Raw genomic sequence first — 15,066 nt, 5'->3', positions numbered from 1 at the left:
CGACCCTAGGTGGCCAGACGACCCTAGGTGGCCAGACGACCCTAGGTGGCCAGACGAGGCTAGGTGGCCAGATGACCCTAGGTGGTCAGACGACCCTAGGTGGCCAGACGAGGCTAGGTGGCCAGAAGAGGCTAGGTGGCCAGACGACCCTAGGTGGCCAGACGACCCTAGGTGGCCAGACGAGGCTAGGTGGCCAGATGACCCTAGGTGGCCAGACGAGGCTAGGTGGCCAGACGAGGCTAGGTGGCCAGACGACCCTAGGTGGCCAGACGAGCCGAGGTGGCCAGATGATCCTAGGTGGCCAGACGACCCTAGGTGGCCAGACGACCCTAGGTGGTCAGACGACCCTAGGTGGCCAGACGACCCTAGGTGGCCAGACGACCCTAGGTGGCCAGACGACCCTAGGTGGCCAGACGAGGCTAGGTGGCCAGATGACCCTAGGTGGCCAGACGACCCTAGGTGGCCAGACGACCCTAGGTGGCCAGACGACCCTAGGTGGCCAAACGACCCTAGGTGGCCAGACGAGCCTAGGTGGCCAGATGATCCTAGGTGGCCAGACGACCCTAGGTGGCCAGACGAACCTAGGTGGCCAGATGATCCTAGGTGGCCAGACAGGCCTAGGTGGCCAGACGAGCCTGGTTGATACCTGGTTGATGGGGTTCTGGGAGTTCTTCTACTCCCCAAGCCCGGTCCGAGGCCAGGCTTGACTTGTGAGAGTTTGGTCCACTAGGCTGTTGCTTGGAGCGGCCCGCAGGCCCACATACCCACCACAGCCCGGTTGTTCCGGAACGTCTTTTAGAAAATAGTCTAGTTTTCTCTTGAAGATGTCCACGGTTGTTCCGGCAATATTTCTTATAGTCGCTGGGAGGACGTTGAACAACCGTGGACCTCTGATGTTTATACAGTGTTCTCTGATTGTGCCTATGGCACCTCTGCTCTACACTGGTTCTATTCTGCATTTTCTTCCATATCGTTCACTCCAGTACGTTGTTATTTTACTGTGTAGATTTGGGACCTGGCCCTCCAGTATTTTCACTGAATATTATTTGGTATCTCTCATGTCTCCTTTCTAGTGAGCACATTTGGAGAGCTTTGAGTCGATTCCAATAATTTAGGTACTTTATCGCGTCTATGCGTGCCGTATATGTTCTCTGTAGTAGTGGACCAAGCTCTCATAAGTCAAGTCTGGCCTCAGTTCGGGCTTGGGGAGTAGAAGAACTCCCAGAACCCATCAAGCAGGTATCAAGCAGGTATCAAGCAGGTATTATTAGAATATTCAAATCCTAATATGCTATCACAATGCTCATATTGTTTAAATCACTTGTGCTGTCCCGTCGTGAGTACTGCTCGATACTCACTTCCCCCTTCAGAGCAGGAGAGTTTTCTGAAATAGAGGGAATACAGAGAACATATACGGCTAACATATACACGATAAAGCACCTAAATTATTGGGATCGTCTTAAAGCTTTCCAAATGTACTTTCTAGAAAGGTGACAGAGATATACCTAATAATATATACATAGAAAATACTCGAGGCTAAGTCCCAAATTTCCACACTAAAATAACAACATACTGAAGTGAACGATATGGCAGGAAATGCAAAATCGAGCCAATGAAGAGTATAGGTGCTATAGGCACAATCGCAGAACACTGTATGAACATCTGCGGTCCACAGAAGTTCAGTACCCTTACAGCAAGTATAAGAAATACTGCCGGAAAAGTAGAATTCTTCAAGAGATAATAATTTTCCTACAAGGTTGAAGAGGATCTGTGGGCCTGTGGGCCACTCCAAGCAATAATCTGTTGGACCAGGCCGAGCTTGGGGAATAGACTCAACTAAAAACACTAAGACTTGTTCTCACTTATTCACTCACTTGTTCTCACTTAATTCTCACTAAGACTTTTCACTCACTTGAGAACACTTGTTCTCAACTAAGAACAACTAAAAACGGTTGTTATACTCTCTAAAATCAGCTATTATGTTCCAAACTCTGCTCTCCTCTCACTGTACTATGCGCTAATCTATCCCTATCTTACATATGGTATCTATGCATGGGGCTGAACCTCTGCAAACTACCTCAAGCCCATCATCACCCAATAAAAATGTGCTATGGGAACAATAACAAGCTCGGCTTTCAGACAACACTCAGCCCCATGTTTAAATTCCCTAAACATGCTAAACATAACCTCACTCGACATGTTCTCTTGTGCCAATTACATTTACAAAATCCTGTTCTTAAATGCAAACCCTATTCTGAAACTTTTCTTGGGTAGATGTAATAGAACACATAATCACAACACCAGAAATAAATATATCTTTAATATCCCTAGAGTCAAACTTAATCTGTGTAAACACACTATGCAAATAAAGGGATCTGGTCTATGGAATCCACTCATTAACTAATTGAAAAGCTGTCACACTTTTGCCTTATTCAAACATAAAACCAAAAAGTACCTAATTTCATCTCCATAGCTTCCTACCTAGTGTTTGAAACTGGCACTGAATCTAGTGCTACCCAATTCCCCACATTGGAATTGGAATTCTCCAATTCAAACTGTAAAGTTGTACCTATGCCATACAACTTTACCAATGTAATCATTGCTGTTATCTTATATCGTGTTAAACGCATAGTTTGCTACATTATAGTTTGTTTGTAGTTTTGTAACAAATAGTTTGTAGCAAATTTGCTACATTTGCTACATATATCATGTTATACACATAGTTTGCTACATTATATCTTGCAACAATCCTCAAATTATGCTAAAATGTACATGTGGATAACTCCTCCATTTACTTTAATATATCTATCTTTTTTCTGTCAAATTTCTTATACAATGTATTTTTTATACTTTCTTACAATGTATTTTTATACTTTCTTAAAATGTACCTGTAAATTTTTTTTACAATTTGCTTGAAATTACCTTCTTAATTTATATCTTGGATTAAGGATCTGCCCGAAACGCTATGCGTACTAGTGGCTTTACAAGAATATAAAACTTCAAGTCTCCGTTCTCTAATAAATCCAATGTACCTTCTTGGATACAAATAAATAAATAAATAATACTTCAGGAACCCCGTAAGTTCCTGTGAAGAACCAAGACGGCCTGATGAACATAACTGACCACCCGCCAAACACACACCGAAACTACGACGTTGGTACATCGTTCGAACAAGTTTTAACACCACCTAACCAGTTATAACAACCAATATAGCAAGTTGTAACAACGTTCTAATACGTCATTAAAACGTAAAGCCAAGATGTAACAACTTTATTACAACTTGTAACAAGCGGAAAATAGAGACAGTTTCGGTTTGTGTTTTCAGGGCAGATAAATCTAGCAGGCCAGCAGGCCAGACGGGCCTAGCAGCAGGCCAGACGGGCCTAGCAGCAGGCCAGACGGGCCTAGCAGCAGGCCAGACGGGCCTAGCAGCAGGCCAGACGGGCCTAGCAGCAGGCCAGACGGGCCTAGCAGCAGGCCAGACGGGCCTAGCAGCAGGCCAGACGGGCCTAGCAGCAGGCCAGACGGGCCTAGTAGCAGGCCAGACGAGTCTAGCCAGCTAGAGGAACCTAGAGGCCAAAGGAGCCTAGAAGGCCAGAAGTGTGGGTGCTGATAAGCCTCCCCTCGCCTGGCCTCGAGGGCTGAGAATCAATATATACATCATACTCGCTGAGGGGACCCATCGGCCCTCCGCCACCCCCCTTCACCTTCCCTCAGCCGCTCCTCCATAACACATTCTCTTCGCGATGAGTTTGACGTAAGGGAAGCAGGCCAGGCGTCGTCCCCTCAGGGTCGTCCCCTCAGGCGTCGTCCCCTCAGGCGTCGTCCCCTCAGGGTCGTCCCCTCAAGCGTCGTCCCCTTCAGGCGTTGTCCCTTCAGGCGTTGTCCCTTCAGGCGTCGTCCCCTCAGGCGTCGTCCTCTCAGGGTCGTCCCCCCCAGGCCTCCTAGACGCCCATCAGGAGACAGAGGGGACCACGCCAGATTTGCATCCTTCTATACTCTAAAACCTGAAGGCTTACAGCTCCCTTTCGGTGCTGGTAGTTAACGCTGTATCTGTGCCCCCTCGGAGCAGCCACGCCGGGCGGTCGAGGGCGTGCGTCTCCACGCCGGGCGGTCGAGGGCGTGCGTCTCCGCCCCGACGCCGCCGCTGTGCGCCGCAAGGTGTCAGCCGTGCCAATGTGGAATTAATAGGATGAGAGAGGGGCTGTAGTCGATGTTTGGGGCGGCGCGCGCGAGCCCTTTTCTGGCACCGCTGGAAGGGACAAGAAGCCCACTCAATGGGAGGGGAAATAGGAGATGGAAGGGATCGGGAGTAGGAGGAATGGCTAGGGAAAATGAATAAATGAGAGATTAGAGGAGTATGAGAGGTAATACAAGAGGGGAGAGGTTTGGGAGAAGGAAGAGGGAAGAGAAGGAGTGAGGAGGGAAGGGAGAGGTATGGTAAGTATCAGGACAAATCACTAAGACAGTGTGACTACATAGCACAGCAGGGAAGAGAAGCAAGAGAGAGGGAAGGAAGGAGACAGACGGGAAAGATAAGATGGATGGAAAAGTAAGAATGTGGAGATATCATCTACCAAGACCAGTCATTACCCCCCCCCCCCAACTCTCTGATGACCCAGCGTGACCTCCAACTCCCTTTGAAACACTAATAACCCCCCTCCCCCCCTTCCCCTCCCCTCCCCCCCATCCCAGACTAACGTCTTAATGAACCTAATTAAGCCACTTTTCTCAGCATCTCCGCCAGATAGAGATTTTTGTCTGCCTCCCCCCCTCCCCCCTCGTCTCCTCCATGAATAATTTATACAATAATCGCCCGGCTCTGCCCATGGTGCGAATTACACTGTATAACTTCCAATGTGAAGTGTGTGTGTGTGTGTGTGTGGGGGGGGGGGGGGACCCACTGTCCACTGTGTACCAGCCTCTGGCCGCCCCTGCGAGCAGCAAAACAAAAAATAAGTTTTCATTTTTTACTCCCACACAGCCAGCATCCTCCCCCCCCTCCCCCCCTACCTTAACCATACTGCTTGAGGGGAGGAGAACTATTTGTTGACCTGTTCGCACACAGTCTTCGGGGATATTAATACTCCATCATCTCTATTTCCCCCGTCCCTTACCGTCTGCCTCGTGATGTGAGTAAATGAAATATTAGGGGGATCATAGCCCATAATGCCCCCTCTGTGGTGGGTACCACCCCCACCACCTTGTACCACTGCCAGTACCAGCCCCTCCATCTTGTACCACTGCTAGTACCAACCCCACCATCTTGTACCACTGCCACTACCAGCCCCTCCATCTTGTACCACTGCCAGTACCAACCCCACCATCTTGTACCACTGCCACTACCAGCCCCTCCATCTTGTACCACTGCCAGTACCAACCCCTCCACCTTGTACCACTGCCAGTACCACCCCCACCACCTTGTACCACTGCCAGTACCAGCCCCTCCATCTTGTACCACTGCCAGTACCAACCCCACCATCTTGTACCACTGCCAGTACCAACCCCTCCACCTTGTACCACTGCCAGTACCAACCCCTCCATCTTGTACCACTGCCAGTACCAACCCCACCATCTTGTACCACTGCCAGTACCATCCCATCCATCTTGTACCACTGCCAGTACCAACCCCACCATCTTGTACCACTGCCAGTACCATCCCATCCATCTTGTACCACTGCCAGTACGAGCCCCACCACCTTGTACCACTCTGCTCTTCACTGGTTCTATTCTGCATTTTCTTCCATATCGTTCACTCCAGTACGTTGTTATTTTACTGTGTAGATTTGGTACTTGGCCCTCCAGTATCTTCCAGGTGTATATTATTTGATATCTCTCTCGTCTCCTTGCTAGTGAGGACATTTGGAGAACTTTGAGACGATCCCAAAAATTTAGGTGTTTTATCGCGTACCGTATATGTTCTCTGTATTCCCTCTATTTCAGCAATCTCTCTTGCTCTGAAGAGGGAAGTGAGTACTGAGCAGTACTCGAGACGGGACAGTACAAGTGACTTGAAGAGTACAACCATTGTGATGGGATCCCTGGATTTGAAGGTTCTCGTAATCCATCCTATCATTTTTCTGACTGACGCAATATTTGCTTGGTTATGCTCCAAAACGTTAGGTCGTCGGACATAATTATTCCCAAATCCTTGACATTCTGTTTTCCTACTATGGGCAGATTCGATTGTGTTTAGTACCTGTATTATGTTAAGGATCCTCATTTTTGCCGAACCTGAATACTTGGAATTTATCACTGTTAAACATCATGTTATTTTCTGCTGCCCAATTGAAATCTTTGTTAATATCTGCTTGTAGTTTTTCAATGTCTTCAGCAGAGGTAATTTTCATTCCGATTTTTGTGTCATCTGCAAAGGATGACAAAAAACTGTGACTTGTAATTTTGTCTATATCTAATATGAAAAAAAGAAAAAGCAGTGGTGGAAGGACTGTACCTTGTGGTACAGAGCTTTTAACATCGCTTGGACTCTATTTTATTTGATTGACTGTTACTCTGTGTTCTGTTCGACAGGAAATTGAGTATCCAGCGTCCTACTTTACCAGTTATTCCCATTTATTCACCACCTTGTACCACTGTCAATACCAACCCCACCACCTTGTACCACTGCCAGTACCAACCTCATCACCTTGTATAACTGCCAGTACCAACACCATCACCTTGTACCACTGTCAATACCAACCCCATCACCTTGTACAACTGCCAGTACCAACACCACCACCTTGTACCACTGCCAGTACCAACCTCATCACCTTGTACCACTGCCAGTACCAACCCCATCACCTTGTACCACTGACAGTACCAACCCCATCACCTTCTACCACTGCCAGTACCAACCTCATCACCTTGTACCACTGCCAGTACCAACCCCATCACCTTGTACCACTGTCAATACCAACCCCATCACCTTGTACAACTGCCAGTATCAACACCACCACCTTCTACCACTGCCAGTACCAACCCCATCACCTTGTACCACTGCCAGTACCAACCCCATCACCTTGTACCACTGCCAGTACCAACCCCATCACCTTGTACCACTGCCAGTACCAACCCCATCACCTTGTACCACTACCAGTACCAACCCCATCACCTTGTACCACTGACAGTACCACCTTACCTTGAGGTTGCCTTAAAGTGTTTTCGGGGCTTTCCCCGCGGCCCGGTCGTCCACCAGGCCGCCTCCTTGCTGGACTGGTCAACTAGGCTGTTGGACGCGGCTCCTCGCAGCCTGAATTATGAAGCACAGTCAGGTTGATCAGGTATCCTTTGGAGGTGCTTATTGAGTTCTCTATTGAACACTGTGAGAGGTCGGCCAGTTATGTCCCTAATGTGTAGTGGAGGTTTGTATTGTCCTCTATGTTGTCTACTCAAAAATGATAAATCTTGTACAGTGGTAAAAATCTTAAGTGTCATCTGCAAAGGATGATACAGTGCTATAGATTGGGTCCTTGTTTATGTCCGATAGGAGGATGAGAAAAAGTCATGGAGCAAGCACAGTACCCTGGGGGACTGTGTTCTTCACGGTTGATGGTCCGGATTTTATTTTTTTGACTATTACACATTGGGTTCTGTTAGCCAAGAAATTGTAGATCCATCTGCCTATTTTTCCCGTAATTCATTTTGCACGCATTTTGTGTGTAATAACACCATGGTCATATTTATCGAAAGCTTTGGCGAAATCTCTGTAAATTACATGAGCGTTTTGCTTGTCTTCCATAGCATCCAAGACCATGTCATAGTGGTCCAACAACTGTGACAGGCAAGAGCGCCCTGTTCTGAAACCATGTTGTCCAGGGTTATGGATATGTTGTGATTCCATGTATTTTGTGATCTTATTTCTTAGCACTCTCTCAAATATTTTTATGATGTGTGATGTTAGTGCTATCGGTCTGTAATTTTTTGTCTCTGCCTTATTTCCTTCTTTATGGAGTGGTGCTATCTCTGCTGTTTTTAGTATGTCAGGGATAACGCCAGTATCTAGGCTTTGCCTCCAAAGAATGTGAAGGGCCTGTGACACTTTTTTCTTTTACAGTTCTTGATGAATATGGAGTTCCAGGAATCAGGGCCTGGTGCAGAGTGCATAGACATACTGTTTATGGCTTCTTCAAAATCCAGTGGGGATAGGGTTACATCTAATTCATGGTTTGATGTTGGTATCACATCCATGAAAAGTTCATTTGGGTTATCAATCTTTAATGTGTTTAGTTGTTCGCTGAAAACAGAGTCGTACTGCTTCTTCAGTAGCTCGCTCATTTCTTTGTTGTCATCTGTGAAAGTTCCATCTGCCTTTCGCAGGGGCCCGATACTAGATGTGGTTTTTTATCTTGATTTTGCATAGGAGAAAAAATATTTCCGATTTCTTTCTATTTAACTGATGGCAATTTGCTCTCTTTGCCTCTCCTGGGTTTTGTATGATTCTTGTAGCTTGAGTTCAATTGTTTCTATTTCTCTACCTAACCTTCTTCGCCGTTCTTGAGATAGGGTGCGACTCTCAAGTTGTTCCGCGATTCGTTTTCTTCGCCTATGGAGGAAACGCCGTTTCTGTTCCAGTCTGCTTTTTTTTTTTAGTAGGGGTATGCGGTTTGCGCATATTTATAGAGCTACTTTACTTATTTTTTTTCTGGCACTGGTTCAGGTTTGCATTTTCTAGCTGTTCTTCCCAGCTTATTTCTGCGAGGTTTTGGGTTATTTCCTCCCAGATAATCCGTTTATTATTAAAATTGAATTTGCTGAATTCCCGAATCCCAAGTCCCGAGTCCCAGGACAACCAGTCCCGAGCCCCTGGGGCTCGGGACTGGTTGTGCTCCCCATGCTTGCCAGAACTTCAATTAAGTTGTGATCTGAGTAACAGGTATTTGTAATCATTATGTTCCTGATCAATTCATCATTATTAGTGAAAATGAGGTCCAACGTGTTCCCCTTCCTAGTTGGTTCTACTATTTGCTGGTTTAAGGCAAACCTATCGCACATCCGTAGCAGGTCATTTGCATGTGCCTGCTCATTTAGGCTACTTCCTGGTATTCTTTCTGATATTACTGTATTAGCCAGGTGCTTCCATTTCAGGTGCCGTAGGTTGAAGTCCCCCAAGCAGGATGATGTTCGGAGCTGGATTTGTGAGGTTTTCCAAGCAGTGTTCTATTTTTATTAGTTGGTCTTTAAACTGCCGACGATTTGCCTCTGGTGACTTATATACAAGGACAATAACTACAATTAGGATCTCTATTTTGATTATCAACACTTCCACCATATCATTTGTGGTGTTTAGCAGCTCAGTGCAGATTGCATCTTTGATGTACAGGCTGACCCCACCCTGTAGCCGGTGTTTCCTGTCACATCTGAAAAGATTGTACTCTGAGATCCATATGTCACCATTATGGTAGTCCTTTATGTGAGTTTCTGTTAGGGCTGCAAACACTGCAGTTGCATTCATGTAGGAGGCCATCTATAAAATGAACTTTGTTAGATTTGTTTTAAAATCATCCTGGTCGATAGAGTTGTGGCTGTTTTCATAGAGGCGGTCTGTTGGTTTTATTCGCCTGGTACCTCTTATATGAAAAGCTGGACATTCCGTATTGAAGCATTCTTTCTTGTCTTTAAGTTCTTGTAAATTTCTGGGTGAAAGAATTTACAGTTTTTGGTACATTTACCCGTACTAAGGAGGTTTCTGCACTTTCTAGGGTGAACGTACTTACATGTTATCCCATGTTTACAGGTACCCCATTTGTAATACCGACAGCATTTGGGTCCTTGTTTTGTTGATGTTCCTTTGCCAGAGTTCACGCTCTGCTCCGATACCATCGACATCACGATCTGCTATGGTGTCCCTAACACCGCGCTCTGCTCCGGGCTCCCCGCCAACGCACTCTGCTCTGGCGCCGCTGACACTGAGCTCTGCGCCGCATCTGATTGTACCTGGGTGTCCTGGACAATTTGTTTGAAGGCATTTGAAATTGCTACGCAGGCATTTATTAGTGATTCTCTGTTCTATGCAGGAATTTATTCCATTTTATTTTTATCGATCATCTTCACAAAAATTTTATCATCCTTTTTGCAGAGCCAGTACCCAGAGTGGTATCTGAGACCATTTTTCCTTGTATTATAAGTCATGTTGGCACATTTTCTGTGTATGGCTGCTGAACAGAGTTGGCAGGGTGAAAGAAACTCTGCCCATTTTTGTTTCTCGCCGGGGCCGGGAATCGAACCTAGGCCACAGGATTACGTGTCCAGCGTGCTATCCACCCAGCCAACGGCGCCCCCATACCCCCCGTCCGACCCCACCGAACCGGTGAGGTCCAGTAGGTGTTGACCTATGGGTGTTTACCAGTTTGAGACCGGCCGGGAGGAGGCTGTAAGAACGGGCAGTGTTGCTACCTCGTGTCGCACTCTTAATTTGGTTTGTTCACGTGTTTGAATACATTGGTTGCAACTTTCCCCACTAGTAACACTTACAGTGGAGGCGTCTAGTTTCTGTGTCTGGGCACTAGTAACCTGGGTACATTACACTTATTGGAAGCACATTACTAGGAGGTGGCCGCGGGAGAGAATCAGTAATAATGAGAATCCGTCTTGGATACAAATATCCATGGAGATTCGGAATGGAAAGCCGAGCAGCGGAGTTGCAGATTCTGTGATGAGAGTGTCGGACACCGCCTTGACCTGAAAGAATCTGAACACCTGAGAGACATTAGAAATATGTGTAGAATAATAAACCCCACGTTGTTTGAGTTAAAAAAAAAACACTATTTGTCAAATATTAATACTGTTAAAAGATTCCCCCATTTTGCACCTGCAAGATAACGTGTAAGATTTTAAGAGTTGACAGATGTTAATCTTCTTGTTTGAGGAGCTGTTCACTTGAGACAGTTAAGCAGGTCCCAGCTAAGTCTGGGTACAAGTGACAGGATGAACAACCCAGCAGGTTTCCTTCCTATTGGGGAGTGTTGTACATGCTGCTATGGCGGTGTGTCCACTCACAGGATGAGTGGCGCTGCCCAATAAACTCGCCCCTTGGGGCAAAATTTAAAAATTTTTAGTTTTAGTAAGCACACGTACACACACGCACGCACGCACACACACACACACACACACACACACACACACACACACACACACACACACACACACTCGGGGTGGGCCTACATTCCAAATGGCCCTCGTTTACACAAACGATAGACTCATTTTGAGTATAATTTGTTCACTTGGTATGTTATCTTAATTTTTACAATTGACACAGGTTTTAGATAGAGAGCTTAGCACTATTAGCACTCATTTCTTGATGTTTCAATAGCGAAGGAAGTGATTTTTTGGCGACTTGGCAAGTTTTGCCAAGAACTGCTGGCACCACCACGAGGGCAGGCGTTGACTACACTCGGATTTCACTTATTTTTCCTTGAACACAAAGGGTCGGATGGCAATCACTACGGTATATTGTTTAATGTGTTGAGACACTTTATGAGATATCTGACTGTGTTTAGTTCCTGTATCACTGAAATATCTTTGGATATATATTGTTTTTCGCGGAGCTCGTCTAGCGCCCTTTTCTAGGGTGACCACTACAAGTATCAACCCTTGTACCACTACCAACTCCTGAACCTTGTATCACTGCCAGTACCAACCCCATCACATTGTACCACTGCCAGTACCAATCCCTGAACCTTGTATAACTACCAACCCCTGAACCTTGTATCACTACCAACCCCATCACCTTGTATCACTACCAGTACCAACCCCTCCACCTTGTACAACTGCCAGTACCAACCCCTCCACCTTGTACCACTGCCAGTACCAACCCCTCCACCTTGTACAACTGCCAGTACCAACCCCATCACCTTGTATCACTGCCAGTACCAACCCCATCACCTTGTACCACTGCTAATACCAACCCCATCACCTTGTACCACTGCCAGTACCAACCCAATCACCTTGTACCACTGCCAGTACCAACCCAATCACCTTGTACCACTGCCAGTACCAACCCCATCACATTGTACCACTGCCAGTACCAACCCCATCACATTGTACCACTGCCAGTACCAACCCCATCACATTGTACCACTGCCAGTACCAACCCCATCACATTGTACCACTGCCAGTACCAACCCCATCACCTTGTACCACTGCCAGTACCAACCCAATCACATTGTACCACTGCCAGTACCAACCCCATCACCTTGTACCACTGCCAGTACCAACCCAATCACATTGTACCACTGCCAGTACCAACCCCATCACATTGTACCACTGCCAGTACCAACCCCATCACATTGTACCACTGCCAGTACCAACCCCATCACATTGTACCACTGCCAGTACTGTAACACTGTAAAGTGTTTTGTTTAGTTTAATACATACATAGAGTACATGAGTCACAGACTGGGATTAGAGAAGGCGCCAGTTGTCTGCCGGAGATCTCACACCTCAAAGCGTTAATGACCCCAAGTGACCTGAGGTCAGATCATGTGAATTTCACCTTGCTTCCGCTAAGCTTATAATTGTAGCCTGTTAGCCTTCAAACATGCCGACGTTCAAGGAGTGGCTGGGTAGTGCCGGAGGCTATCTACTTGTGGGCGGAGTTAGCTACTAGGTTCCCCAATAAATACTCGGAGAACTATCGATTCGAGAGCATTAACAGACAGAACAGCAGACGAGCCAGCAGAGCAGAGAAGACGTCCCTAGCAGGGAGGCTGTCGGCCGGCAGGGGCGAGACAGTCTCTGTCAAGCTACAGACCCCCCCCCCTCTCTATTCAACTTAGACTCAGTCCTTGGTGAGTGAACATTAAGGTGACTTGGTCGTGTTTACATATGTTGTGTGATGATCAGGGGCAGTCAAGTTGTAGGGCTCTCGAATTCTTGGATGATGACTCACTTTGCATATTAAACTGGAACATTTTAATTGAATTGCTAAATTATGATACTTCATGGGAAATATAATTATGAATTTATTATTTAAATTGTGTTTAACTTTGTTCCCTAGAGCTTTGAGTTGAGGTGAGAAAGCCTCTGTGGTTACTGGTTTCATGATATTAATGAGTACATGTTTGGAGTTGATACATGGTAATAACATCTTTTGAGAATATTGTGATACAGACAAGTTCCATTCCTTGTCTTGTATGTAATGATCATGAATGGATGGTGGCAGCATTTCGTCTTCTATCTACTCTTCTACTTCTACTATCTACTCTTCTCCTTCTACCTATCTACTCCTCTCCCTCCACCCCTTTCTAAACTCTCACTTTCAACTAATGACCCTCCTCGCTCCTCCCACCTCCCTACCTCTCACCCCAAACCCTCACTAATTACTTCACTATTCATTTCTTTCCTTTCGTTTTCTCTTATACGTTTGTGGCAATGATTCTGTATTCTAGAGTTCTCTCTAGGGTTTCGGGTAACTGATCAAGTGACGGCGCCTTGTAGTCTTAGCACCTAGGTAGTCAAATACCTAGGTTACAAGGTGTTGAACGAGAGAGGTTGCCTTAGGAACTCTGGAGGGTGCTCTAGAATAGTTAGCTAACTGAGGACGGGATAACGGACTAGAGAGAGCTGTTTCCCCCGGCCTCGTTAGTTAACTGGGGGGTGGAATAATGGACAAGATAGAGCTATTTCCCCCACCCCTCGTTACAGTACCAACCCCATCACATTGTACCACTGCCAGTACCAACCCCATCACATTGTACCACTGCCAGTACCAACCCCATCACATTGTACCACTGCCAGTACCAACCCCATCACATTGTACCACTGCCAGTACCAACCCCATCACATTGTACCACTGCCAGTACCAACTCCATCACATTGTACCACTGCCAGTACCAACTCCATCACATTGTACCACTGCCAGTACCAGTACCATCTTGTACCAAATAAAAAATAAAACCGCGCCACAAGAACTAACCACAGGTCACCAGGGGGCAGATTGTCTCCGGTGAGAGTCGAGTCACGTCCACCAGATGATTACGAGGAGCGGTAGTTGGTGGTAGTTACAGCCACACGCCGCTAGCACCCCTCACACCGCTGGGGGTTGTAAATCACCCCCTTACGTCAACCCTCTTCCGTCAACCCCCCTTCCGTCAACCCCCCTTCCGTCAACCCCCCTCCGTCAACCCCCCTCCGTCAACCCCCCTCCGTCAACCCCCCCTCCGTCAACCAGCTCCAGCTACCAGCATGACCAACGCCTCAATCACAACCTTTCCATTCCTCTGGTTAGTTTACCAAATTTAATCGGAACAATTTTTTCACGGAATCAAACTAATCCGTTAATATTGCGATGTATTAAGCCAAATTAAAGCACCCGTGATAATGACGTTTTAGGTGCATCGGCCTCGATGAATTATAAGGTGGAATGTATGGGTTTGTACGTTTATGGTTAGGCAAAACAGTTGCATTTTTTACGGAGTGCAAAATGTAAGAGACCAGTCTGGCAGAGACCCAGCTACCTGGAGTCATCACGGACCAACCCTCTTCGACCGGGATTCATCAAAGAGTTACGAAGGTACTCAAGATCCTGGACCAGGATTTAACAAACATTGACGCATCTACTTAGTAGCCTCTACATTTTTTTCTCGATCTTGGCGGGTTTGTTTACATTTATTAAATAGTTAATGAACCCCGAAGCACCAGGAGGCTGTTTATAACAACAACATATGACTGGAAAGTTTCCATTCCCGTAAACTGTTTATTAAAGGTAAAGGAAGCCACCAAAGACTGAGAAAAGATGTAGAGGTCCGTCAGTAGATGTGATATCATATATGTACTCAAGGTGTCTTGAAGATGACTTCAGGTGATGTTCAGGAGTTCTAGGTGTACTCCAGGCGTGTTCCTGGTCTGCTTCAAGTTCTGAACATCTCTGAATCGGCCACCTTACCTGCAAATACAAGAGAGGAAAAAGTTGTAATTATTCTCTTATCAGGAAAATAACAGGTCACTTAAATCATTAATTCCCGCATCCACTGCTTGATGCAAGCACACATGCAAAAAAGCAACTCCCCTCATCCCCCCCGACACACACACACACTGACTCCGAGCAGAGAGATGTGAGCTACGAGGAAA

General features: G+C 46.4%; 1 protein-coding gene across 1 annotated transcript; it reads left to right on the top strand.

Moving 5' to 3' along the window:
• The first annotated feature begins 71 nt into the window (after positions 1-71).
• LOC138367319 (glycine and tyrosine-rich protein-like) lies at positions 72-707 on the top strand. Its single transcript, XM_069328748.1, has one exon. The coding sequence runs from the start codon at positions 72-74 to the stop codon at positions 705-707; it is 636 nt and encodes a 211-aa protein (XP_069184849.1).
• Positions 708-15,066: the final 14,359 nt, after the last annotated feature.

The sequence above is a fragment of the Procambarus clarkii genome, chromosome 21, assembly GCF_040958095.1.
Source record: "Procambarus clarkii isolate CNS0578487 chromosome 21, FALCON_Pclarkii_2.0, whole genome shotgun sequence".
Taxonomy (NCBI): domain Eukaryota; kingdom Metazoa; phylum Arthropoda; class Malacostraca; order Decapoda; family Cambaridae; genus Procambarus; species Procambarus clarkii.
This window is presented reverse-complemented; position numbering and strand designations above follow the sequence as displayed.

What these genes read in the sequence shown, in the direction of transcription:
- LOC138367319 (XM_069328748.1), top strand. Translation starts at nt 72, where the DNA reads ATGACCCTAGGTGGTCAGACGACCCTAGGTGGCCAGACGAGGCTAGGT.